The sequence below is a fragment of the Mustela putorius genome, unplaced genomic scaffold, assembly GCF_011764305.1.
Source record: "Mustela putorius furo isolate JIRA1106 unplaced genomic scaffold, ASM1176430v1.1 tig00003853_pilon_pilon_pilon, whole genome shotgun sequence".
NCBI lineage: Eukaryota > Metazoa > Chordata > Mammalia > Carnivora > Mustelidae > Mustela > Mustela putorius.
In genome coordinates, this window is record NW_025422005.1 from 6,137,504 (window position 1) to 6,164,436 (window position 26,933).

At 53.5% G+C, this 26,933-nt stretch overlaps 1 protein-coding gene across 1 annotated transcript; it reads right to left on the reverse strand.

Annotated features, from left to right (window-relative positions):
• Positions 1-8,236: 8,236 nt before the first annotated feature.
• Positions 8,237-25,871, reverse strand: GPR157 (G protein-coupled receptor 157). The gene is made up of 4 exons (XM_004768766.3): positions 25,335-25,871; positions 13,170-13,383; positions 9,816-10,010; positions 8,237-9,447 (listed from the first exon to the last, which is right to left on the reverse strand). The coding sequence occupies exons 1-4, from the start codon at positions 25,715-25,717 to the stop codon at positions 9,232-9,234; spliced, it is 1,008 nt and encodes a 335-aa protein (XP_004768823.2). The 5' UTR covers positions 25,718-25,871; the 3' UTR covers positions 8,237-9,231.
• Positions 25,872-26,933: the final 1,062 nt, after the last annotated feature.

Here is a 26,933-nt window from a genome sequence, read left to right on the forward strand (position 1 = left end):
GATGATGACACTGTTCCTAAAAGCCAGAGCATACCCCACTCCACAGGGTTAACTACGGACTTGTGGAGGTAATGGATGGCCCCACTTCCTTTATGAATGGATTGGATGATGCACTTGGGGATGCCCTTATCTCTTGACAAGTTTTCTCCCACTTGCCAGTAATCTTCTGTAATTAGAATATTAACACTTGGGGCGCCTGGGTGGCTCAGTGGGTTAAAGCCTCTGCCTTCGGCTCAGGTCATGATCCCAGCATCCTGGGATCGAGCCCCGCATTGGGCTCTCTGCTCAGCGGGGAGTCTGCTTCCTCCTCTCTCTGTCTGCCTCTCTGCCTGCTTATGATTTCTATCTGTCAAATAAACAAATAAATCTGAAAAACAAAAAAAGAATATTAACACTTTACCTCAAAGAGGTCTTCTTAATGGTATTATTTTGTAGTCATATTTATCCTAGAAGCCACCTCTGTTGAGATACAATTACAAGTAAAGGCTTTGCCTAAACAGAGAACAGCCCTCCTGGTAAAAGGAGCCTCAAAGCTCACTGTAGATCAGTCCCTGATGGTCATGATTTCATAGCAGGTCCAGAGTATCTTAGAAACCAAAAGCTGCCAACAGATGATAGGAGGGTGACTTATTAAATATCAGGCTATGCTTATAGATATGCTTAAAATAGTACTTGAAACTTGTCAAACTCTAAACACAGTTACCCTTTCGCCTGGACCTGACCGTTGAACTCCGTAAAGTGTAACTGTTCAGAGGTTATTAATCTTGCTTACTCTACTCGACCAGATGTCAGATGCCCCTGTTGAAAATACAAATGACAGTAGGGTTAAATCTATTCCCAAATAATAGTACTCTGGGCTGCTGACTGTTTGCTCTTGATTGGGTAAGGTGACCTGGCAGCAGATGGCCAGCCAGCTCCAAATGGAGCCCACCGGGTGTGTGGAACTAAGCCGTGACTCCGGCTTCCCCTGCAGTGAAAGGTCTCTGCACCTTAGGTTTTGTCTGGATTCATGGACGCATTCCTCAAACTATCACTACTGCTGCTAATCTCCCCAATTTAAAGCAAAGATGGTCACGATCTATTTTTAAATGGTATGATCATTTAACATCCATTTTTGCTCCATCCGTAGGGTTAGAGGATGTCCTCTGGCAGGTAGAAGCCCTTCATAAATGCGCCGTGAAATCACTCAGTGATTCACGAAGTCGCGTCTCCTTACTTAATATCGAAGTCACACAGATGCACAAGGCGGTCCTACAGAAAAGAATGGCCTTAGCTCTTCTAACAGAAGCAGAGGGCGGCACAGGTGCAGTGATCAAAAGAGAATGTTGTGTGTACATCCCAGATTATCGCAGAAACGTCACAGGACTAATAAAAGATAGGAATGCCCAAATTGAGGCTCTATAAAATCCTTCTTCCTCTCTCAGGGATTCGTTACGTTCCTGGTTTAAAGGAGGATTATGGTCAGCGATTAAAGATCTCTGTTGGGCTTCTCGTTCTTCTAGCCTTACTGATCTTAATGTGTTGCCTCCTTCAGTGTTCCTCTACTTGGTGCCGAGACTCTTCGGCTAAAATGACGTCACGTGGACAGATGAACCTGACCCCTCGCGGAGATGCTTCCGTCCTGTCCGTGCTGGACTCAGCTGCCTCTGTCTTCCATAACTTCCCCCGATATTCCCCAACTGACCAATACTGACCCATAGGTGGGGACAGCTCGACGCCCCTATTCCGCAGGAAGAAGGGACAGAAGATGACACCTTCCACCTTTAACAACCTTAAAGATTCAAGGGTCAAAACTGTTCAAGGGGGAAATGATGAGGGGATAGAAGGGAAGCTGAGGACAAAATAGAAGCTGACACCCTGCACCCCTCCCCGCCATGGGCCGTATGTGACATTCCTCAGGCACTCCTGGCTACCCTAAAGGAAAAACCAAGAGTTGACCTGTAGAGATCCCAATCCTGTACGACTGGAGTCTCCCTCCGTTCACAAATGTCCTAGTGATTTGCAAGGAAAAGGCTTTCTTATCAATAGTCTAACTTCCAGAGACCCATAACTCAGTCCCTGAAACCCTAACATCGCCCTCCCCTCCATAAAATTGAGGGAGGCTGAGGCGGAAGGAAATGTAAATAAAGTTGAATTTCTTCTAAACCTAAAGCTCTTTGACAAGGATGCGTGATGGAGGAGTGTGACATTCCATCGGGAAACTCATTAGGGGAAAAACAGCCTTGGCTGGACAGTAGCCAAGCCTCCCAGTATCCTGACGGTCTGCTTTAGCATCCCACAGCCCTTCTGAACACCTCTTTGTCCTCACCTCTCCACCCACTGCGTATCTAATCAGCCACTTCTCCGGATCTCAGAACAGCAGCTCTTTCTGCCCACGGGTCCTGTCCCTGAGCTTTATTAAAATCACCTTTTTGCACCAGAAACATCTTAAGAATTCTTTCTCAGCTCTGGGCCTCAGTTATATTCTAAAACTTTATGACAGGTGTTACAGGCATGTCTGATGGCAAGTGTTGGCTTGGATCCTGGCTTAGAGAGGCTACTGAAATTTCAACTGAGATTCCTTAACGAAAAATTCCAGCAAAGTGGATTTTGAAAGATCTATGTCATCTCTCACTATTTTTGCAGAGCTGATGTCAATAATTAGGCTAAGTTTGTTAAAATGGGACTTGCTTTACAAATAAATTAGTTTGGAGTTGGCTATCTCTAGAAATAAGGATGATTTTAGAGAGAAAAAAGTTATTTTTCAGTAACACATCTTTGCAGATGTTAAATTCTACCGTCTTTGAATGTTTCCTAAGCGAGACGACTTGAGGTAAACTTCCGAGAAACAGCTCGCGTACAGGTAATCTTCATGCTTGTGATTCTGTGGGGATAGTAACAGGACCCCCTGGGCGTATCGTCGTTTGAACAGCTGGAAAATGGCATGAATATAACTCAGCTCTCACCCTAACCAGTTCTGTGTGGCTGGGAAGACAAAATTGTGCCTTAAAAGCCAGAGCGTATGTAGCACCTGGGTGGCTCCGAGTGTTAGGTGGCCAGCTCTTGATTTGGGCTCAGGTCACGACCTCAGAGCTCCAGGATTGAGCCCCGAGGAATCTCTGCTTGAGATTCTCTCTTCCTTGCCCCCCACCCCACCTCTGAACCGGAAGAGGATTTTCTCAACTCTCAAAGGACTCTTATTTGGGCTCTGTTTGTTTTCTTTTTGTTACTCTGATCAGGTCTCTCTCCACCTGGTACCCAGACTCCTTCACTGCGGTAACTTCAAGCTGACAGATGGTCCTTTCCACTGGGGGAAGATCCGTGCAAGCACTCTGGATTCAGCTGCCTCTGCCTTTCGTAACTCGTATGCGGATCTGTCCCCAGCTGACCAATGTTGACCCATAGGTAGGGACGCCTCTACCCCCCACACACACCCCCATTCAGCAAAAGGAAGTTACAGAAGATAAGACCTTCCTCCCACAGCAAACTGAAAGACTTAAGGGTCAAAATTATTCAAGGGGGATGGACGTGGAGAAGAAAGGTAAAAGAAATACAGATCAAATTAAATCTCTTGTGATTTACAGCCCATTGAGAAGCACTTGGGACAGGCAGTGACCTTCCTAAGGGGCCCAGCCAAGTTGATGGTAATACTTTGGCAAAAGGCAACCTTAATATTAACCCCCCTCCAGGACGCTGGAAGTCTCCCTTGACATATGACAATCTGGAAACTTCCTTTGTCTTTACTCACCCCAGGTCTACAATCAGACTCGCCTCACAACTGAGGATCAGCTCTTTCTGACCCCAGGGGTCCTGTTCCCGTACTTTCATAAAACCACCTTTTTTGCACCGAAAATGTCTCAAGAATTCTTTCTTGGCCATTGAGTCACAGTCCCCAGTTGAAGCCACATCAGTGAGACTTCAGGAAATTCTAGCTATAGCTGCTAAGAATGTCCTGACCTCCTCACGGTGGGCACCCTTACTTCGTGGAGCCTGGATTCGGGACTCTTGCTTCAATAAGTATTTCGGGGGGGGGGGGTTGGTTGGTTGATTTGGACCCACATGATTCATTCAGAAAGCAGTTCACTACTTCCCCAGAGTTTCTCACCTGCTAGGTGTGTGTGCTGGGCTGGCCCGGATAGAGGCTGGCTATATGCCAGGAACGGGGCAGTCTCTGGGAGAACATGCTGCAAGAGTCATCTCTGTAGACACTGTGGCATCCCAGAGGTCTCTTTAGAAGGCCGTGGACCAGAGGGAGGTGACCTTGGGGCTGTCAGCTGGTTAAGGGCAGAAGTGAAAGGCCAGGCAAACAGGGAAAGAAGGGGCTTTCGCAGGAGAGCCAACAGCAAGGGGCATGCCTGGAAATCTGAGGTTTAATAAGAAATATATATCGGATCTTAGCTTGACTCCGAGAGTACAGATCCTAAAGTCCTTGGAATTTCCCAAGTGTTGAGAGTGGTAAAGGCATCTTTATGTCCTTTTGTTTTTTTTTTTTTTTAAAGATTTTATTTATTTATTTGACAGAGAGAAATCACAAGTAGGCAGAGAGAGAGAGAGGAGGAAGCAGGCTCCCTGCCGAGCAGAGAGCCCGATGCGGGACTCGATCCCAGGACCCTGAGATCATGACCTGAGCCGAAGGCAGTGGCTTAACCCACTGAGCCACCCAGGCGCCCATTAATATGTGTCTTTTTTTTTTTTTTTAAAGATTTTATTTATTTATTTGACAGAGAGAAATCACAAGTAGGCAGAGAGAGAGAGAGGAGGAAGCAGGCTCTCTGCCGAGCAGAGGGCATCTTTATGTCCTAGTGGTGACTTTTGGAAAAGCCCCTATATAACCTAGAGATGGGCTATTGTGTGCCTGTAATGACACTTCCACAAAATCTCAGAGGACGGGGATCTGAAGGGCTTCTGAGTTGGTGAACACGCAGAGGTTCGGGGGGAGTGGTACCCTTCCCCCGTGCCTTGCCCCATGCATCTCTTCCACCTGGCTGTTGCCCAGTTACAGCCTTTTATCATCAACCAGTAATCAAGGAGGTAAAGTAAAGTGTTTCTCTGAGTCCTGTGAACCACTCCAGCAAATTCATGACCTCCTCTGGGGAGGGGGTCATGGGAACCTCTGATCATGGCTGGTTGGTCAGAAGCACAGGTCACTTGAGACTGTCATCTGAGGGGGGATGGGGGGGCCGGTCCTGTGGGACGAGGCCCTTCACCAGTGGGACCTGATGCTGTCCCCAGGGAGAGAGTGTCAGAATTGAATTGAATTATCAGACTCTCAGCTGGCGTCCGAATTGCTTGTCGGCAGTAAGACACATGCACATTGCAAGCATGGACCGGCCTGCTGTTTGCAGGGGTGGTGGTGGGGGGGGACACGGGGACAGGTGCCAGAGCACGCTGGAGGCTGGCCTCTTCCTGTGGCCCCTGTGGTTCAGTCTGGAGTCTCTGGGGCAGACTGTGCTGTGGGGGGTGCACAGGACCTCCCCGAGCAGGACGAGGAGGTGGGCAGGAAGGTCAGGGACGAGATGACGAAGGATGACGGACAGGGAGAGGCACATGGTCCCTCGTGAGGGGCGAAGGGTCGCGGGAAGTTTCCTCAGCGTGGGCAGGAGAGAGGCTTCTCCCATTCTCTTACAGATAAACGTGGCTCATCTAGGTTAGAGACTTGGGGGGAAATGCAAAGGAGAGAGTATCTAAAAAAAAAATAAAAAACCGACCCCCCCCCCCCAAGGCCCCCTTGAAACACTTCATCACAGTGATGGCCTGGAAGAGGCAGGACAAGGCACTGCTCTTTCAGGACGATTGAAGTTTGTGCTTGTTGCTTCTTTATAGCAAAATTAATGTAACCAAGAGGCAAGCCATTTCTAGGGGCTAGTCAGTGTATTTTCAATTAGTTAATCTTATGAGGACTGATTCTTAGAAAGATTTAGGTTCACAGTGCAAGTGAGGGGCAAGTGCCAAGGTCGCCCGTATACCCCGACTTCCACACACGCGTGGCCTTTCCCGTTACCGACACTCTCCACCAGAATGCTGTGCTCGTGACCTTGGACGAACCTATTGGGCAAATAGTCATCAAGTGTCTGTATGAGCACGTTAGGGTCCCTTCTTGGTGTTGGACATTGAGTGAGTTTGGACAAATGTGTATTTTTTAAATAAAGGTTTTATTTATTTATTTGAGAGAGAGAGAGAGCGCACAAGTGGGGGGCGGGGCAGAGGGAGAAGGAGAAGCAGGCACCCTCCAAGAGCAGAGACCCTGAGATCAAGTCCTGAGCCAAAGGCAGAGGCTTAACCCACTGAGCCACCCAGGCGCCTCTGGACAAAACGGCCTCCTCCCCACCCCGCCTCGCCCCGCCCCTGCAACCCCATCGGAGCCAAAACAGTTTATCAAACACAGAAGAGAAAAATAAGTATTTTATTTAATTTAAAATAGCAAGACTTTGGCTTCGACCCAGGGTTTCAATACAGTTTTGCACCGGCCAAAAAGACCTCGGGCTGTTATTATGCCGGGGCAGGACGTTTGTAAAAAGTTTCTTGTACAATGTTTCTTCTTGTCGTGTACATAAGAGGAGCTCTGTGCTGCACCCTTAACCCCAGGCCAATTAATACTCTTTATTCAAAGACAAAACAAACAAACAAACATAAAGAGCTCAGAAGCACAGAGAGGCAGAACGTGCCTGACTCAAAGACCGAGGTTCAGAAAATGCCTGAGAGGGCGGCGGGCTGAGGACACCGGATGGGGCGGCAGCACCTGCCCGTGCCTGCGCCGGGAGGCCGCAGGGGAGGGTCGCCAGCAGGGCTGGTGGAAGAGAAAGAAACCCCCGGGGCCGAGCCAAGCTCTGATGGGAAGCAGGAGCCCCTCCTGGGCTCCTAAGACACGACTTCATCCCACCACATTCCAGTTTTGAACCCCACAGAGGTTCAGCTCCGCCTCTGCCCCGCCCCCGCCGACCGCACCCCTTTCGGGCCCACGTGTCTCCACCAACCACAGTAACACATCTGGGCTCCGCAGACAACGACAACGCGCCGGGCAGCCGGGGAAGCTGAGATGGGAATAAGCCCGGGGGTCACTTTTGGGTGGTTCTGACCAGGGGGTCACTTTTGGGTGGTTCTGACCAAAGCAGCCAGCACACAGCAGGGGCATCAAACGAGAGGAATGAGAACCGGAGGGGTCCCCAGAGGCCCAGGGATTCTCTGGAGCCCCTACTCCTGCCCCCAGGCCTCCCTGGCCGCGGCCTGCCGGCGGACTTCCAGGCCTGGCCAGTCCTGTGGGAGCCGCGCCGGGCCGGGCAGCCAGCACTGCCGGCTGAGCCAGACTCTGGGGCTCTCTTCCGAGCAGGCTTTGTTCTCACCGCAGGCTTCGGGGCCCGCAGGCTAACTCAGCTCTGAACCATTTTCTTTCCTGCAGCAAGCAATTTCCGGAATGTCGGCTCCGTCCCAGAAGCTAACGTGACGGTCTTAACCAGCTATGGGCCCATGATCATAACTGGTTAAGACCCACCGTCTCTAGGGAGTCCCTGGATTCCTCTTACCTTGGCCATTTCTGTAAGGAGATTGGCTTACCTAAAAGCTTAAAAAAAAGGGGGGGGGTACCTGGGTGGCTCAGTGGGTAAAAGCCTTTGCCTTCTGCTCAGGTCATGAGCGGTCCTGGGATCGAGCCCCACATCATGAGCAGTCCTGGGATCGAGCCCCACATCGGGCTCTCTGCTCAGCAGGGAGCCTGCTCCCCACCCCCAACTCTCTACCTGCTTCTCTGCCTACTTGTGATCTCTGTCTGTCAAACAAATAAATAAAATCTTTAAAAAAAAAAAAAAAGGAGCTCAGCCTACCAGCAAGTAGCTTTCTGTAGGGTCACCCAGGGCTTACCGTGAGTCGTAAGGGGGATGATCACCACTTGCTGATTTTCATAAAGAAAACTTAAAAAAAAGGAAACCAAAAATGAGCATTTTGGATATAGCTCTGTTGACAACTCTTTCTTTCAGACTCTCTTCCTGTGACAGATTTTGGTTTGGAGAATAAAATGGGGATCCACAGTATGGTGGCGCTGGTTTTAATCCAGAAACGTCTTACTGGTTCAGAAGATCACTTCGGTTTGGCAGAGTTCTGACCGAACCCAGGGGAGGGACATGGATAGGCTGAAGTTGTACTCTTCCTCCCCAAGCCGCCTGCCGCGACACTAACACCTGCCACCTTAGCCAGTGGCTTCCGTGACTTAATAGAGAAACGTTTTTCTGAAGGAACAGGAAAAAGTTGGTGGAAGAGCCATGACTATAGAGATACGGGTTTATTTTTTATCCTTTTCTTTTAAATGTAAATAATCACCCCATGATGCGTGTGTCACTTCACCCAACCCACTCCCCAAAGTTTCACCTTCTAGAGGAATCTGTTATTTGGGTCATTCACCAACTCTCTGGTCACCTGCCTAGGAAAAACTAAGCCAGGAAGTGAATCAGCCAAATCCCTCCCCAGCTCGCCCGTCCAGTCTTTAGGAGGCATCCAACATCCACTGGGATTCCCTGCAATGCCTCTTCCTGTCCCTGTTCCAGCTCTCGCGAAGGAGAAGGGAACTGGGTATTAAAGAGACTGGTGGAGGCAGGCAGGAGTCTGGGTTCTAGCCTAGACTGGCAAGTCAAGTGCAATTTGCATCGAGGGTTGGATCTGGACGTCCCAAAGAGACCAGATGCCCAGAAACCTCATGGGAACCTTCCACCTAGTTAAAGGGAACTGGCTCTTTTGCTGGCCAGCAAAGCTATCCAAGAAAAGCTGGGAAATCTCAATGTTCTGACAAACCAAAAATCAGCTTCGAGACATCTAACTGGGGGACGCACCTGGGGTAACCCCTGGCATTTTATTTAGGACGGGTGCATGTTATACATATATATCTCTTTGTGCTTTTCCCCTAGGTGTGGGTCCCTCGAATTGTAAACAGTGCTGTGTGGTCAGCTGTGGGAACAGCTAGTGCAAAGGCCCTGTAGTAGGCAACCTGACAGTGATCTCGTACCGATCTCACTGCCGACCCTCATGCAGGCAAGTGCCCCTGCGTGCAGCAGGACACAGGTGGGAGTGGGGCTGTGCCACCTGAGGGTCTAGGAGGTAGAAGCAGCTGAGTCTGTGGTCACTCCCCCACAAGGGGGGTCAAGAGCTTCAAAAGCAGAAGGTTTCAAGCACCAGTGGGTGCCTGCCCCACTCTCTGCGGCTGGGACTCACAGAAGCACGTGTCCCCAGGTAGGCAGCACCTGTGCACAGAACCAGGAAGGGGCAAGCTCAGGTGCTTGGAAGTTCATCTGGGGTGTGTCCGGATCCCTGAGATTCTCCTGTCTTGGAGGATGCAGGAGCCTTGGGAGGGCCAGCCGGGCTCTCGGCAGAAGGCTGGGAGAAGCAGCCACAGCAGCAGAGGGAGAAGAGCCGAGTTCGGACAGCCTGGGTGCAGAGGACGAACATGATGCAGTTGGCGCCGCCCTGAAACGTGTTCCCGATACCCTGTTGGGGAGAAGAGGAGAGGCACAAGTGCCAGGGCTGGAGGGGGGCGGACGTGCCCACAGAAGGAGACTGGGAAGTGCTGCGGACCCCAGAACCTGTCCTCCCCCCGCTGAGGCTGGTCTGCAACCCCCTGTGCAGGCCTTCTGGGGTTGGAAGGCCAGGATCACTCCCAGGCCCCTGGAGACCCTTTCATGCTCCTGGGCCGTAGGACAGCCTCACCGCCCTTCCCCCTTCTCTCACTAAGGCTCCCCGGCTCAGGCAGGGAACCAGGATCCCTGCCAGCCAGTGCATTGGGAAGCACACACCCTTCCCGGGCTGGGGGTGGGGGCAGGGAAGAGGCAAGGGCCGGGGAGGGCAGGCCCACATACGTGCAGAACGACCAGCACTGGTGACCGCACGGCCGGGGAGCCACAGAGGGTCAGGACGAACCGCACGGTGCTCCAGACCCGGAGGCAGATGAAGATGAGAGGGATGAAGATCAGCTTCTTGTCGGCCACGGAGGCGTGGCGCTGCAGCCGGTGTGCCTCGGAGAGGATGGGCCGGTACTCCGACAGTGCCTCGTGCTGTGTAGGCGATGCGGAGAACAGGGGTGAGCGCGGCGGGCTGCCCTGCCGCCCTCACCCCACTGCATGCTGCGCAGCCCCATGCGGGGGGTCTGAGCCACGGATGACATTTCTGGTGTCAGGGCACCGCGCAGGATCCTCACCCCCAGGCCTAGCATGCACTGCCCCACCTCGGCCAACAAACCCGCATCCTTCCAGGTACCCAGGGCCGCAAACTCTCTCCTGTTGTTGCCACCCACGTCCCTCCTCTGGCCAAGATCTGCAGGCTCCACCTTCAAAAGAGAGCCAGAACCCCGATGCCCTGTCCACTGCCACTGCCACCAGCCCGGTCCAAGTGCCACCACCACTCCTCTGGGCAGCGGCAAGTCTGTCTTAGCTGTCTTCCTCCATCGCCCTCACATCCAAACTCCTTCTCGCTGCAGTCTTATTCTTAGCCCGGAAGCAGTGCGGTTCCTTGGAAACCTAAGTCAGATTCAGTTCTACCTGAAGGTTTCAGACTCTAGTTCTGACCTCATGCTTGCTGCTTTTGCTTCATTTACTCCAGCCACACAGGCCTCCTCATTATTCCCCAAACAGATTCCCCCCGGCACACCCTACCACAGGGCCTTTGCACTAGCTGTTCCCATCTGGAGTGCTGTTTCCCATCTGCCTGGAGGCTCACTCTCTCACCCTCTTCGTTCCTTTGCTCAATGTCGCCCCCTGGAGGAGGCCTCCTGACAATCCCATTTCAAGTGCATAGGTTATTTCCCAGGTAGCCCTGTCCCCAGATTCTGCTCTTTATTTTTGCCCGTTTTTTTGGTAGCTCTTACCACCCTTCTTCCTAGATGGCATTCATCCTTATTTATCAGGCCTGTTACTTATTATCGTCCTGCCCTCCCCTTCTAGAATGCAAGCTCCCCCAGGGCAAAGGCTATGAAGGAGGGGCTCCATCCAAAACTGGGGCAGAAGAAAAGGTGAGCAGGCACAGGCTCTGGGCTTCCCTACCTGGGAACACCCTTCAGTGAGAGGAAGGCAGGAAGCTCCATTTCCAGATCTCAACTGAATTAGTAAAAACAGATGCAGGGACCCCTGGGTGACTCAGTTATTAAGCATCTGCCTTTGGCTCAGGTCACGGTGCCTGGGTCCTAGGACTGAGGTCCGTATCAGGCTCGTTTCTCAGCGGCGAATCTGCTTCTCCCTCTCCTCCCTGCTCTCGCTGTCTCTCTCTCTTCCTCTCAAATAAATAAACAAAATCTTAAAAAAAAAAAAAAAGGTGCAACTGCTCATAACAGAGATGTGTTTCTGAGCCTGGTCCTGTGTCCTGTGACAGCCTGGGTGAGGGGAGAAGTCACAACACCGACATTGTGAATACCCAGGCTGCCCTGCTCAGCACCTGCTTCCTGCCTTCCTCCCCTGGGGCTTAGAGCAGCCTGGAAGGGGTGCGGTGAGCGCACAGGGGAGCAGGGCAGCTGTCCTCTTCTTTGCAAAGTTCGTTCCAGTTCACTTATATTTCTTTGTTTTAAGATTTTATTTTTGGGGTGCCTGGGTGGCTCAGTTGGTGAAGCGTCTGCCTTTGACTCAGGTCATGATCCCAGGGTCCTGGGATCGAGCCCCGTATCGGGCTCCCTGCTCAGTGGGGAGTCTGCTTCTCCCTCTGCCTCTGCCTACTGCTTTCCCTACTTGTGCTCTCTGTCCCATAAATAAAAATCTTTTTAAAAAATTTTATTTTTGTTTATTTTAGAGAGGGGGTGCATGAGCAGAGGCGGGGTCGGGGGAGGAGCAGAGGGGAAGGGAAAGTCTACATCTATCTGATGTAGACTCTGCGCTCAGCACCGAGCCTGGCTCAGGGCTTGATCCCCCTCCTCCTCCCCGCCATCATGACCTGAGCTGAAACCAAGAGTCCAACACTTCACCAACAGAGCCACCCAGAGGGATTTATTTTTAGCTCTCCTTCCTAGCTAGAGGCAGAGAACAACCCCTACACCTCCCTGCCCACTAGTCTTCCCGTTTTCTGGAAAACACTTGCAGAGCTGTGAGAGAGGACTGGTTCTCCCCTTGGCTTCCCACGCACGGCCCCAGGTTCTCCGCAAAGGCCAAGGAAGAAGAGAGGCCCACAGAAGAGCAGCTGCAGAGGGGCAGCCTGGGCATCCAGAACCTTCCCAGGGCAAAAAAGGAGCCAAGAAGGGTGCCCCCGGCCCAGGCAGGAGACCAGCAAGAAGACAGATTTCAGGCCTGTTGGTAAGCCCCGCGGTATCGGAAGAGGGTGGGGGTAGGTGGGGAGGCAGTGGACTTTCTGAGTGCAAAGAGAACCTGAAGTCTAGACCCAGAATCCACAGGCAGGAGCACAGTCAGCCGTGGGGAGCACCCCACAAACTCGGAAACGGCCGCCATGTCACAGGATGCCGCGGAAGACCCAAGACAGGGGACACATGCCCCTGCAGTTTCAGCCCCCGAGAAACGGGCAAAGACAAAGCCCCGAACAGACACGGACGCGCTGGCCGCAGCATCCTGGGGCCCGGATACAGACGCGCCCCCTCGGCACTCCCGCCCTGTCCCCGCGCAGGACACCCCCCCCCTGCCCCGCGACCTGTCAGCCACGCAGTTAAGGACAAGGAATCATCTGGCCACGTTGTCAGAGGAAAAAAATTCTTGCCTGGACTTTCCAGCCAGCCCAGCTCTTGCTCTCTGAGCTCCTGAGACCCTGAAGAGTCTACGTGTATGACCCACGCTCAGTGGCCACAGGGGACGCGGTGTGGCGTCCGTGTCGCAGTACAAAAGCCCAAGCTCCCGTCTCTCAAGGGCATCCCAGTTCAACTGCTGGGATGCTCTCCCCTGGAGGTGGCGCAAGCCTGGAGGCCTGCCAGGAGGGGGCAGTAGAGGCCTGTGCCCAGATCACAGGCTGGACGCTCTTCTTCCAGAGGCCGCGCACAGGGCCTGGGCCTCAGGGGCTGGGTGAGTCTGGGGAGCCCCTTCGCCTCTGCTGGCCTCTGGTTCCTTGTCCACAACGGAGAGCGACAGGACCCACTCCCTCCAGGACCGCATAACTAGCAAACCCGATGGCCATGGGGCGTCCCCCTGGCCTGTCCTGAGTGGCGGAGCCCAGCATCGGGTGCTAGGGTGTCACGGCCACCCGGAGCTGTTGTCTGGGGGCCTGGGGAGGGGGCGGCCGCAGGCACCTACCGCCCTGTTTATGTGCTTCCTGATGAGGAAGTAGAGCACAGGCAGCGTGACGTAAGCCAGCATCTCCCAGAGCTTCCCGGTCAGCAGCATCCACAGCAGGCGGTCCTCTGCCTCCAGGTCGATCCAGCACCAGCCGACGGACACGTCCGATGCGTCATAGCCGATCTTCTTTAGAGCGACAGCGGCTACGGTGATGACCAGCGGGACGCCCCAGCTGAGGGACAACGGGCACACGGGGCAGCCGCGGTCAGGCCCTGCTCCCAGCAGAGCCAGAAGGGGCAAAGCCACGGGCCGCCCCCCCAAACCCCGGACCACACGGCATCCCTGGAGAAAGTGGGGGAGGGGTCCTCGACTGGTCCTCAACTGCCCTCGCCCCCAGCACCGCTCTGCCCCAGCCCCACAGGCCTACCCTACTGTCACAGAGCCGGGGGCAGAGGACACAGGGATGTCCTGGCCTCCTGCCTGGACCCACACCCCCCCAGCCCTTCGGAGGCTGAGTTGTAATTTAGAATTGCTGGGCTTCTTGGAGATGGGTGCGAGAAGGCTGCGGCTCGGGGAGGGCGGCTCCCTCCTGCCCCCAGGGTGGCCTGCGCCTGTGTCTCACCCAACAGCCCCCTTGGCCGCCTGGGTCTGGGGTCTACACCCTGGCAGCCTGGCTTTGCCGCAGCAGGGACTTCCGGGGTCCCGCGCACCTGCAGCAGGATCTAGAAGGGGGACAAGGGGCTTGGGTAGTAGACACCTCTCCGGACCTGAGGGCTCCTTGCTCTCTGAGAAGGGGTATTCCTGGCAAAGATCAAAGGGGGGGCCTCTAAAGCATCAGGCCAGGCACAGGGACCCCCTCTTAGGGCAGCGCCAGGCTGACTTTTCAAGAGCTTCCCCTGATGGCAACACGGCCAGATAATGCCAAGCCCCAAGGAGCTTCCCAGTGTCCCCGCACAGGTCTGCTTGCGAAGCACTTGACACAGGCCAGGGGGAAACACAGGCTTCGTGGGCACCCTGGGGGCGCTCAGAGCTTGGGCTGCCAGGCAAGAAGCAGGATCCAAGTTGGCCCTGACGCCACTTGGCCTCGACACGTGTTTTTCTCCACAAAGTGGGGACGGGCACGGTGTCTAGAAGAGAGCAGGTCACTATGGGAATAAACTGAGGGGAACATGGCTGAAACCCGGGACTAGGTAAGTATGTCAGTGAGTCTGACTGCGGTCCTGAGTCATGTCCGACGTCCCAGGATTCCGGCCTGGAGGGCCTGTGCCGTCTCTGCTCCTGGGAGCCATGGCCCAGGTCAGTCGCTAGAGGACAGGCCATGTATAAGCAGGACCCTGTCATCGATGAGACACTCAGCTCAGAAATCAGTTATATGCTGAGAGCTCTGGGTAAGCAACAGTGGTGTTTTTTTTTTTTTAATTTTTAAAAATTTACTTAAGGAATCTCTACCCTCAACCTGGGGCTCAAACTCACAACCCTGAGATCAAGAGTTGCATGCCCTGACTTGACGGAGCCAGCCAGGAACAACTCTTTTTGAGAGAAGGTTCTAGAACAATGATGGGACCACAGCTGCATGTTAGTCTTGCCAAAATGAGTAGAAGTGCTGTGTTCAATCAGGTTCTCCAGATGCTGCGGGGCTGTGCGGGACAGAGAAAGCCAACTCCCCGGGCCTGGAAGGACTCTGCGTTGGGCACTTTCAGAATGGAGTGCCTATTTGACCCGCTCCCCTTCCCATACTGGCCTCTGGGGGCCCAGATGAGGGCAGGAGGCAGAGCTACCTCACCCTCCGCATCCACTCTCCCCCCTCAGCGGAGGTGGGAATGTTCTCCTTGACATCACAAAGGCACAGAAGGGACAACAAACCCACAGAAGTTAAAGGGTTACGAGAAAGGGACCAAGTTACCCCCAGGAGTTTGTCCATTTTAAATGCTTGATCTAATTGGTTACTTGTTTGTGAAGGTGATACAGATTCGTGTCAAACTGCTTTGTCATAATACAGGGTCACCACTTAACGATTCATGGGGTCCTGGGATCTGGAGACAATGTATGTCCCAGCTATGAGCTCCGTGAGGGCAGGTGCCCTGCGCTTTCCGGCATCTAGAACAAGCGCCTGGCGCCTGGTGGGAGCCAAGCAAGGACCTTCCCCAATTCACTCCTTAACTATTTGCTGCAAGGATGTCATTGTCATTGAAAGAGAAGTAAAAGGCTTTTATTTATTTTTTTAAGGATTATTTATTCATTTGAGAGAGAGAGAGAGCATGAGCAGGGGGGAGGAGCAAAGGGAGAGGGAGAAGCGGGCTCCCCACTGAGCAGGGACCCACCCCCTGTCGATGTGGGGCTCGATCCCAGGACCCCAGCATCATGACCCAAGCCAAAGGCAGATGCTTAACAGACCGAGCCACCCAGGCGCCCAAGTAAAAGGCTTTTAAGGTACTAAAACTGCACTCATCACTGTATGGTTTACTGGGTTCCTCCAAGGAACCCTGCAACCGACTGACCAAAAAAAAGCCTGGTGTGGAGGGCAGCTCACCCTGCAGGGGGCTGCCCGGGAGCGGAGGGGCGCCCTCGGGGCTGGAAGGAAGCGCACAGGGCAGACATGCAGGAGAAGGGAGCGGACTCATAGGCAGTGATTTCTCCTTCCTCAGCATCTTGGTGGCCCTCGCAGGAGACCTGGGCCCCATCCGGAGACAAACCCCATTTCGTGACTCTGGGCTCTCATCGGGGTAAGAAATCTACAAAGTGATGCATTTCCTCTCTCTGACTTGGGTGCACCTGGAGCCAAGTTTATGTTGGGAAATAGCCAGAGAGAAGTCCCAACAGGCAGAGAGGGCTTTCATGGGTTAAGAATGTGGGCTGATTGGGGCGCCTGGGTGGCTCAGTGGGTTAAGCCTCTGCCTTGTGCTCAGGTCATGATCTCAGAGTCCTGGGATCGAGCCCTGTATTGGGCTCTCTGCTCCGTGGGGAGCCTGCATCCCCCCCCTCTCTGCCGGCCTCTCTGCCTACTTGTGATCTCTCTCTCTCTGTGTTAAATAAATAAAATCTTAAAAAAAAAAAAAAAAAAAAAAGAATGTGGGCTGATCAATCAGAGTCACTATTTGAATCTAAGCACGTGTGGCCAGAAGCTGCTCGAGAGGTATTTCAGCGGAGGTGGTAAGAAGAAGTAATACCGGGGAGGGGTGGGAATGGAGGGGGAGGGAGGAGAGTCTACGGACCCAGCCAAGCAGGCTCTGCCGGACTTGTAATTTGTGGGGCTGGGCGCTGTGGTGCTGGTAACGCGTAGCAACAGGTTCCGCACACAGACATATCTGTGCGCGTGTGCGTGTGCACAGATGTATGCTTGCACACGGACATTTATTACTTTAACAGATAGGAAAGACGAGAGGCACCCAGAGGCACCCAGAGGCACCCAGTCTGCAAGTAATCACACCACACGCTGCGATCCTAGTGGCGGATTCCGGATAGCCACCTGAGCCTCACGGGACGTGTTGGTTGGAATGAAATGAAAGTCGTTTCAGGACGTGAAGCTGGTTGTGTTTTCATTTTCCTTCCCATATAAGAATCATGTGGAAAAAGGAAGACCTAAGGGACGAGACAAATGGTGACCAGGGAGTGGTTTCCTTGTGGGAGCAAATACTCATTTCCCAGCCCTGGAAGAGTATTTTTTCTTTTCTCTCTTTCTTTCTTTTTTTTTTTTTTCCTGCTCCAGGATACCACTTCTTCTCACCCCCTTGAATACCCGGGTTCCCGCCGGACCCCGTGTGGGTACCACCTCTGAAGTTCACACAAGCAGCCCTTTTAAGTATCATCTTCGCTACTGACATTTTCTCCATCACCTGAAGTCTAGAGAAGGGCTCCAGCACACTCCATCCCTCAGGTCCAATCTGGCTGGAGTGTGCTTTCTACTTTTTTAAATAAAGTATTGCAACACAGCCTCGTTTACACTCATCCCTTTGTGTATTGTTTTGGGCTGCTTTCAGGCTACATGGGCAGAAGTCGAACAGTGACAATAGCAGATAACACCTGCTCCGGTCCTCTACAGGGAAAGTTTGCTGACCTCTGCTCTACACAATCAGCAGAACAACCAACCAAGCCATCATCTGTCATGTCTGCCATTCTCCACAGGGCAAATATTCCCCCTAGGACTAATTTCAAGCCATCAGCACACGTGGCTGGAGACAGATGTACAGTATTTCTGACCGTATTTCCATACCACGGATATAATAGTTGTAAATAATTCACAGATAATAGTAAAGTAATTACGATGTAGTTTTTAGTGGGGCACCTGGGTGGCTCAGTCAGTTAAGCATCTGCCTTCAGCTCACGTTATGATCTCGGGGGTCCACACTCAGCGGGGAGTCTGCTTGTCCCTCTCCCTCTGCCCTACCCCCCGCCTCATGCTCTTGCACTCTCTCTCTCTCAAATACATAAATAAAATCTTTTTAAAAACGTAGTTTTTCCTGTTTTTACTACTTTTTAATACAACTTACTATAAGTTTATATTAATTTAGTTTTTATTAACGATTATATTTAGCAATCAGCTCCTAAAACGCCCTAAAATTTAATAACTGGGTCTCCCCAGCTGGCTCCAGGACGCCAATGGACTGAGGATAGAAAAAAGGTAATTTGCTGAAGATGCCCCAAGGTTCTCCATCTGAAGAGTGAGGAGAAAGTCAGTATATTTGGCAACCTCAGGTAAGCCAAGCGATGCTCCGGCCAGGGGGCCAGCCTGAGCTGTAGGCACCGTGAATCTAGAAAGCATTTCACAGAGACATGGGACACGATCCCTGCATTCCAGAGATGCATATTTCCATCTCCCATCACGTACCATGTAATAGTTTTTTCCCCCTCCCCCCAGAGAAGCCAGCAACCAAAACATTAACAAAATCCAAAGCAATATCACTGAATAATAGCACATGAAAAAGATCAAGGACTTTAGCTGATTATGACCTAGAAAACATGTGGTTCGAAGGCTCACCCTGATGCCGGGATGTGGCCAGACCAGACCTGCCAGGGAGCTGTCCTACCTCGTCTCGAGGCTCGCGACCCACCTTCTAGATCTCAGATTGTCAAGGTGGCCCCAGAGCCATGCACATTAGGAGATGCTGGGCCTTGAGCTCAAATGTTCAGAGGCTCCGGACGAAGCCGGGCTGGGGAGATGGGGTTAGACGGCTGGAGGAGAGGGTGCCCCACTCAGGACTGAAACCAGAGACTGAACTGGCAGCTTTGCTGAAGGAAGCCACGGGACCCCGTGCAGGGGATGCTGTGAACGGTGTTTGGTCCCCTTCTCTCCAAACCTGTGACTCAGACTGAGGAGAAGCAGCGCTGGGGTCACCGGGTTGGAGGGAGCCTGGGAGACCACACTCGGAGCACAGTCCCCCACTTGGAGGGATACCGAGGCCTTCTCCGAATGTCCACGCCCCTCCCTTGGGTTCACCCGGAAACCGAGGTCAGACCCCAAGTCGGCTTCATCTGCCCTCAAAGGCTGTTAAGAGCTGAGTTGGGTACCCCCTCCAACAAATTCCTGTGCTCAAGTCCTAACCCCTGGTACCTCAGGATCTGACTGTAGGTGGAGATGGGGGTCTTTAGAGTGACCAATAGAATGTTCTGGAGGGTGAGCACTAACCCAGCCCGACCACCATCCTTATAAGAAGAGATCAGGAGCCCCCCTCTCATACCCACAATGGGAAGACCATGGGAAGACATGGGGTGTGGACGGCTACCTACAAGCCACGGAGACAGTCCTCAGAGGAAAGCCCTGTCAACCTCGATCTCTGACCTCCAGCCTCCAGGACTGTGAGAAAATGGACTTTTCTTGTTTAAGCCACTCAGCTGTGGTACATTGCTAGGGCAGCCCCAACAGACAAAGAGAGGCTTTCTACGAACTGCAAGGGAGACCCAGGTGCCCATTGCCCAGGGACCCCACCACAGCCGGGCTGACAGAGCGGGTGGGGTCCCTCAGCAAGCTTAGGGGAAAAAGGTAAACTGACAAAAAGCCAGTCAGGTCTCTCACGAGCAGAGCTCTGCTTTGGAACGTGACATCCTTTTGTTTTTATTTTTATTTATTTATTTATTTTAAAAGGAGGCTTCATGCCCATCGTGGGGCTTGAACTCATGACCCTGAGACGGAGGGTCGCACGCATTTCTGACTGAGCCAGCCAGGCGCCCCAGCATCTTTTTGGTTTTCAGTCTCCTCCAGAGGAGCAGGACCAGAAGCACCACATGGTGAGCCAGGTGGCCGGGAAGCCATCCCTGGTACCCGAATTCCCAGGCATCTACCCGGTGTCCCCGAGGAGGGGGCTTGTCTCTGGACGGTGATGCTCTGGGTTTCCCTCGGAGTCCCCGGCTCTGCTCCGATGGGGATGTTCCCGCCCGCGGTCTCTGGAACCTCTGCCCCAGGGTCACGGAGGCGGGGTTGAGGCTACCAGGTCTGCTCACTCCTTCCCATACTGTCAGGTTCTCGCACTTCCCCCTCACCCCAAACCTCACTCCACCTACAGATCTTTCCACCAGGGGGTGGGCACCTGCTGGGAAAGAAACAGAAGGGTCTTCTCCCCCAAACAGCAGGGCCTGGCCCCTGGGCTGGGTGGTCTATGGAAAGCCTTAAAGGTCAACTCAAAAAAAAAAAAAAAAAAGAAAGAAAAGAAAATGCTTTGAGAACAAAACCATCGGGCAACAATGTGCCAATTTAGAGAGCTCCTGGGGGCAAGACAGAGCTGGGCCCAGAGCGTAGTGCGGCTGCCGTGAACCAGGCCTGGTGGAAGGATTCACAAGGCCGGGAGCGGCCCGGAGGTTTCTTCCCCGAACAAAGGGCACTTGTTGTTGAGTGTGGCGCAGAGGTGTAGGTCGGGGGAGAAGTTCAGGGAACCGGCCAGCCACTGGCCAGGCCACCACGAGGTCAGTCTGTGGCACCAGCCACAGAAGGGAGTGGGGTGTGCCAAGGAACTGGTAAGCACACACCCCCGAAGGCCCAGCGTGGGTGGGCATCGGGAAGCCACCCGCCGCGCTCAGAGACACGGCGCAGGTCCCGGCCGAGCCGGTCGGAGGGTCAAGGGCAGCCCCTGCTCTCTCTCTCACAGCCTCTTCCCGTGCACACAAAACACCACGTAGAGACCTCACAAGGCAGCAGTGGCCTCTGAACATTTCTCAGGGGGCAAAAGCAAAGCCAGTTCAACTCTCGTCATTCTGGGGAGCCCTGAGCGACATGGGGTGCTGTTCCGGCAGCTGCCACGTGCCTCCCCCATTTGGACACACCTGCTTGGGGTCTCGTCACTGGGCCCCACAGTGAGCTAGTTCCCTGTCAAAGAGCTTAGAGCACCTTCCCCTTCCTGGCCCCGTGTTTCCCCTTTTGTCTACATTAGAACTTCCCACTCCCTGCAGCAGCGGTCTTGATGGAGAACTTGGGAACCACAGACTCTTCCCCTAGAATCCCCAAGCAAACCTCCAGAGCGTGGGTGGGCCCATGGGTCAGGCCCACACCCATTCCCACCTGGTGCCTGGAGAAAGCCTATGACTGCCTCATCTGGCTGGCTTGGAACCCTTTCTTCTGATTTGAGGCAATGAGGCTCGCCCCCAGCCCAGCCTTTCTCCCCTGCTCACAGGACACCCCATAACGCCTGGTCCGGGGATGGGGGCCCTGAGCTCCTGGACATCTTCTCAAGTGAGTAGCATGAATGCTCCCAGATGCACATGCACATGACTGTGAAATACGGGGGTCAGGGGGGTCTGTACCAGGCTGCCTCCACGGCTCATGGTCAGTGGACAGGGAGGGGCGTCTTAACCCAGGACTTTCCCTTGGATGCTAGGTATTCTCACGCAACCTTATAAAGGCAGCAAAAAAAAACAGGAAATTCACTTTCAGAATACTGTCAGATTGGACATGTGCTAACCTTGTGGGTAAAATCTGAGGAGTAGGAAGGTCTTTATATCCACTAGGTATTTTTCATTACCAAAAGGGAGGACAGTAACTACCCTGTAAAACCAGCAGGAAACACCTTCACCAGGCGATCAGAATTCCTGCCCCCAGAGGCAGAACAAATCCAGGTCCCCAGGGAGGAAGCCATGCAAAGATTCCAGTCCCCGGAGGAAGCCATGCAAAGATTCCAGTCCCCGTGCAGAACCTGAAACCACCTGTGGGGAAGCACGGGGGAGCCCAGCAGAGGGACCTTCTGCAAAACCACAGGCCTGCGCCTTTCAAAAACGTCAGTGTCCTGAAACACCAAGGAAAAAGAATTGTTGCGGACTGCCGGACAAGAGAGAGACCGGACAACTAAGTCAGACACAAGCCAAGGGTGTCCCTTTGCCACTGGGGACACTGGCAGGAGACAGACAACATCCTTGTAAAGTCCTCTCTCCGATAACAGCATTGTTCTGGGTGACACCATTGTCCTGCTTCTGGAAGGTGTACGTGTTCACCTAAGAAACGGTCCCTTTCCTTTGGAAAAACATCAAAGGATTTAGGGGTTCTGGAGTCATCACTCTATACTCTTAAATGGCTCCAGAAAAATAAACACGGAAGACAGAAGCCAATGTGATACCATGTTTGTAACGGCAGAAATCTGGAAAGTTACAAATAAATTGTGTTATGATATCCCAACCTTAAGAATTATCCTCAGGTCAAGAGACAAGACAAGATCATAAATGGAGAACCGACCCTTGGAGTTCATAACCATTTACGGCTTCGTGAGCTCAGGCAAATCTCATGAGCTGTGACTAGAGAGTGACCATCCTGCCCAGCACAAGACTACTGGTGGCCAATGAGCTCAAGAATGGACCGGCACTTTGAAAGAACTCTGGAGCCAGACGCAACTCATGATAAAATACCATTTCCTTGAGCCTAAAGTCTAAGTTGCCTTCCTTCCCCAGTGGGCAAAAAAAAAAGTCTTTCTGTAAAGGGAACCTGCTCAGGTATTACGATGGGGCCTGCGGGGGTCGTGCATCGTGCAAGTCCTTTCTGGGAAGGGGTGTGGTGTAGGATCCTACCTGGTCTCCTGCTTCCCGTGGTCCAGTTTTAGAGATGGCTTTTTTTTTTTTCCATTTAACATTCTATCATGTTCATAGCCAGTATTGATGGCTACGTAACGTTTCCTGTGGGGTACGGTTAGTAACCCTCTGTTCCCCTATATTTTGGACGTTCAGGTTGCTTCCAAATTTCCACAAAAACTCCTTTGTATCTACGGCTTTGAATGTATTTTGGATTATCTCCTTAGACGAGGTCCCTAAAAATAGGATTAGTGGATCAAAGGGTACAAACCAGATACTTTCTATGTGGATTATCCCAGTTTCCACTGCCAATAACAATGTCGGAAAATAACAGTTTTACCAGCATTTATCGAATTAGTATTCTGCTTTCCTACTTTTTTCCCAATTTAATAAGAAAATGTACCTCATTGTTCTAATTTGTATTGTTTTGACTACTAATGGGAGAAACTTTCCCCTATATATTTATGAACCATTCTGACACTTTGTCGCAATGTCTCCATTGGCCATTTACCAGGATATTTGTGTTTTTTGTTTTTTTAAACATTTTAGGGGCACCTGGCTGGCTCAGTCGGTAGAGCATGTGACTCATGATCTTGGGGTTTGGGCAGCAATTTGGGTGTAGAGATCATTTAAAAATAAAATCTTAAAAAAATAATAATTTCAGGGGTGCCTGGGTGGCTCGGTGGGTTGAGCCTCTGCCTTCGGCTCAGGTCATGATCCCGGGGTCCGAGGATGGAGCCCTACATCAGGCTCTCTGCTCAGTGGGGAGCCTGCTTCCCCCTTTCTCTCTGCCTGCCTCTCTGCCTACTTGTGATCTCTGCCTGTCAAATAAATAAATAAATTAAAAAAAAATAATTTCATAAAAACTCCAACAGACATTCTCAATCTCTGCGTTGTCACGTTTTAAAATGCCTTCCCAGACTGAAGGTTTGACGAGAACTGATCTTCAGTAGGCTGAGCTGGTTAAAAGTGGATGACTGAGGAGTCTCTGTCTGAAGATGAGATTTCTCAGGCCAACAGGTCTTTAACCATTATAAACTCATACTCCAAAGAAAGCCACTGGAGAGCCCTCAGCAAGGTCATTAGCATTATGGCCTGGGAGGATCTAGGTCAATAAATGATCCTGTCAGACGGGTTTTCTATCAATTCTCTTAGACCAGCAAGGTGCTGAGAGCTAACTTCTGAAAGGGAACACCAGAGAACAAATTATCAAACTCCCTTTGAACCTTGGATATAGGTAATTTTTTTTTTTTTTTTTTTTTTTTTAAAGCAGGCTCCCTGTCCAGTGTGGATCCCAGTGCAGGGCTCAAACTTACGACCCTAAGATCAAGGCCTGAGCTGAGGTCAGAGTTGGAGGTTTAACCATCTGAGGCACCCAGGCAGCCTGGTAATTTTTTTTGAGAAGTTGATGGATCACATTCCAAGGACAAGATGAACAACTCCCAATTGGCTTCTTAGAAGGCCTCTTCCCAGCATCACAGAAAACACCCCTAGGACTGAAAGGAAGAAACTCCCAACTCAGGTTCATTAGAAAATACTTTTCTACAGGAGATGTATCAGACTCGCTCCATCATTTAAAAAATATACTGCTTTTAAATATTCTTTTTTTGGGACGCCTGAGTGGCTCAGTTGGTTGAGCGGCTGCCTTCGGCTCAGGTCATGATCCCAGCGTCCTGGGATCGAGTCCCACATCGGGCTCCTTACTCGGCAGGGAGCCTGCTTCTCCCTCTGCCTCTGCCTGCCATTCTGTCTGCCTGTGCTCGCTTGCTCTCCCTCTCTCTGACAAATAAATAAATAAAATCTTAATAAAATAAAAAAAAATAAAAATAAAAAAATAAATAAATATTCTTTTTTTAAGAGCGGGGGAGGGGGGGAAGAGAAGAGATTCTTGGCAAAGGAAGGTCCAGTCTGGGGCTCCTTCTCAAGTGTATGTGAACTCTGGTGTACGCCCAGCCAGACTGCCCAGGACTGGGTCTCTGAAATAGACAGAGGCCAGCAGGGCGACGGGGGGCAGGGGAAGCTGCAAGGGGAGGAAAGGGGGCCCCGGGGGGTCTCTGCAGCATCTGAGGCCCTGTCTGGCTCCCTAAAAAACTTATGACATGAACAGCTGAGGAGCAGGTCACTTAAGCTTCCCACGGACCAGCTGGCATTCATCCAGCAGCTCTGAGCCCCAGAGGTCAAGTGACTCTTGCAGGCTTGTGATCTCACCGTTGTGACATCCAGGTGACCTGTCTCTGCCAAAGTGCTGACTGTCCTCAGTCCCATGGAAAGCACTCAAGTATTTAACAGCGAGGTCCTATAATTAGGGCAGTACCGGGTGCTCTTATCTGGGAGAGGGCCAAGGATCAACGAGCCCTGTAGGATTCCTGCCTTGCGTGGAGTGCAGGACACCATCGGTGTTCAGACTGGGGAAATTACACCAGGAAAAGGGCGACCTGCAACAGGCGAGGGTGTCCTGATGAGGTGCCTCTAATGCCAGGGCCCGGCAAAGCCCTCCATTGACTCTACTGTCATAGACTCCAGGCACCTGGGGGCCCTCTTTCAGACCAGCCCCTGCCACTGACCTCACCCTCAGCGGTTCTGAACCCTACAGAGTCCAGATCATCTGGGTCTAGAGATGAGCAAAGACAAAACACTGAAGACCATACTCTCTAAACCTTCCCGCTGAGGCACTGCATTTGGCCGCCGGTAGCCAGCCTGGGAGGGGCTGAACGCATCGCACCTACTGTGGCACAGGGTTGGACTGGGCACCGCCGCCCTCTCCAGCCTGGAGCAGCACCTATCTCCCCCCTCAGCCTGGGAAGGAGGAGCTTCTCCCCATGGGCGGCAGAGATGGCCAGAACGCAGGGAAGCAGGAGTCAAAAGGCATAAGGTGTCCTCGCCATCTCCCCAGGTGCCATCTCCCCAGGTGCTTCCAAGTTACGAGGGCTGAGCGCTGGCCCCCCACCTCTCCGGGAGGTTCGGGCTCCGTAGCCGGCCCAAAGGGGTGCCCTCTGCCCTGATGCTCAGGGCAGGTCCACTGCTCCGCCCGCGTCTTCCCGCCGGCCCCCGACCGCCTCGGAACACGAGCAGACACGACCCTCTGCGCCCCCGGCCAGGGCTCTGACCAAGACGCGGGTGCCAGAAAGGCGCAAGGGCCACAAGGCAGCAGGCAGGTCCCAGGTGGGGGTCGGGGACTCGAGGGAAGGCGCCGCTGCCACGCACCTGACGACGTGGAAGGCCCAGAGCAGGCGGCCGGCCCGAGGCTCGCGCGCCGCGCGGACGATGCTGAGGTACAGGTAGAGGGCGATGGCCACGGTCCAGAAGAAGGAGCTGGTGTTGGCAAAGGTGGAGAGCGCGCCCTGCAGCACGCAGTCCCACGAGGGGCCCGCGAAGTCCTGCAGCACCCCGTAGAAGTAGGAGGCGGCCGAGAGCAGGTCCGCCAGCGACAGGAAGAGCAGCAGGCGCCGGGCCCGGGTGCGCAGGTCGGGCCACAGGGCGTGCGTGGCCACCAGCAGGCCGGAGCCGAGCGCGGAGAGCACGCACGACAGCAGCACCACGGCGCGCTCCGACGGCAGCAGCACGGTGGGCGGCGCGGGCGACGGCATGGCCGGGCGGGCAGGGGGCCGGGGCCGCGGCGCCGCGGGGACAGAGGCCGGGACGCGCGTGCGGCTCCCGCCGCCGCCGCCGTCTGGGCACAGACGCGCCCACGGCTCGCGTCCCGGCCACTCCCGGTCCCTCCGGGCCCGCGGCCCTGCGGCCCGCCCCCTCCACGCCCCGCCCCTCGCCCCGCCCCAGTCCCCGCGCCCCACCCCTCGCCTCCTCCACGCTCCGCCCCACACCCCTAAGCCCTCCGCGGCCCGCCCTCGGCCGCGGCCCGCGGTCTCCGGACCCCGGCCCCGGTGCCCCCCGCCCCCGCCTCCCGCTCCCGGCCCAACCCGGATCCCGGGGTCCTCCGCGCCCCGACCCCGCCCCCGGCGCCCTCCGCGCTCCGCCCAGCCCCTGGCGCCCTCTGAGCTCCGCCCCCGACCCCGCGCCCTCCACCGCCCTCCCGGTAGCCTTAGCGCGTGGTCCGCGGCGGGGCGCCTGGATCCCCGAACGTCCATCCCGAGCCACGCCCCCACGCCCTGTAGCCCCCACCCCGTGGCTCCCACGTCTCTTGCCGCGTCCCCGCGCCCCGCCTGGCTCCCTTCCCGCGCCAGGGCCACCAGTGCTCTAGCCAGATGGCTAGGACGTCCCGTCCTGGAGAGGGAAGGGCTGACATTTTTAGGGCTAGTGTTACCTTCCGTTCAGCCAGCTGGTGGGCGGTGTTGTGCGCTGGGTGAGGGGCCGAGGCGTTCTTTCCACCAGTGGCAGGACAACTGTGGAGTGTGACCATCCTTCCTCGTACAGCGGTACCCGGACTGTTCACAGGGTAGTGATGGTTGCTTTGCGAAGGGAGTGTTTTCATTTATTTCTTAAAAATAAAGTCAAAAAGGGGCGCCTGGGTGGCTCAGTGAGTTAAGCCGCTGCCTTCGGCTCAGGTCATGATCTCAGGGTCCTGGGATCGAGTCCCACATCGGGCTCTTTGCTTAGCGGGGAGCCTGCTTCCTCCTCTCTCTCTCTGCCTGCCTCTCTGTCTACTTGTGATCTCTCTCTGTCAAATAAATAAATAAAATCTTAAAAAAAAAATAAAGTCAAAAAGTAAAGTCAAGCTTATTAGGGTTTCTTTTGTAGTGAAATATTAATTTCCGACTTATTGGTTTTTACTTCTTTAAAAATTTCTTATTTTTTTTAATTGAGATGCCATTCACATACCACAAAATTGGCCCCTTTGAGTGTGCA

Coding starts and splice junctions, on each gene's coding strand:
- GPR157 (XM_004768766.3), bottom strand. CDS start 25,717: ATGCCGTCGCCCGCGCCGCCCACCGTGCTGCTGCCGTCGGAGCGCGCC. Junction 13,384..25,334: donor TGGGCCTTCCACGTCGTCAG/GTGCGTGGCAGC, acceptor GTTGTCCCTCAG/CTGGGGCGTCCCGCTGGTCA. Junction 10,011..13,169: donor GGAAGCACATAAACAGGGCG/GTAGGTGCCTGC, acceptor TCGCCTACACAG/CACGAGGCACTGTCGGAGTA.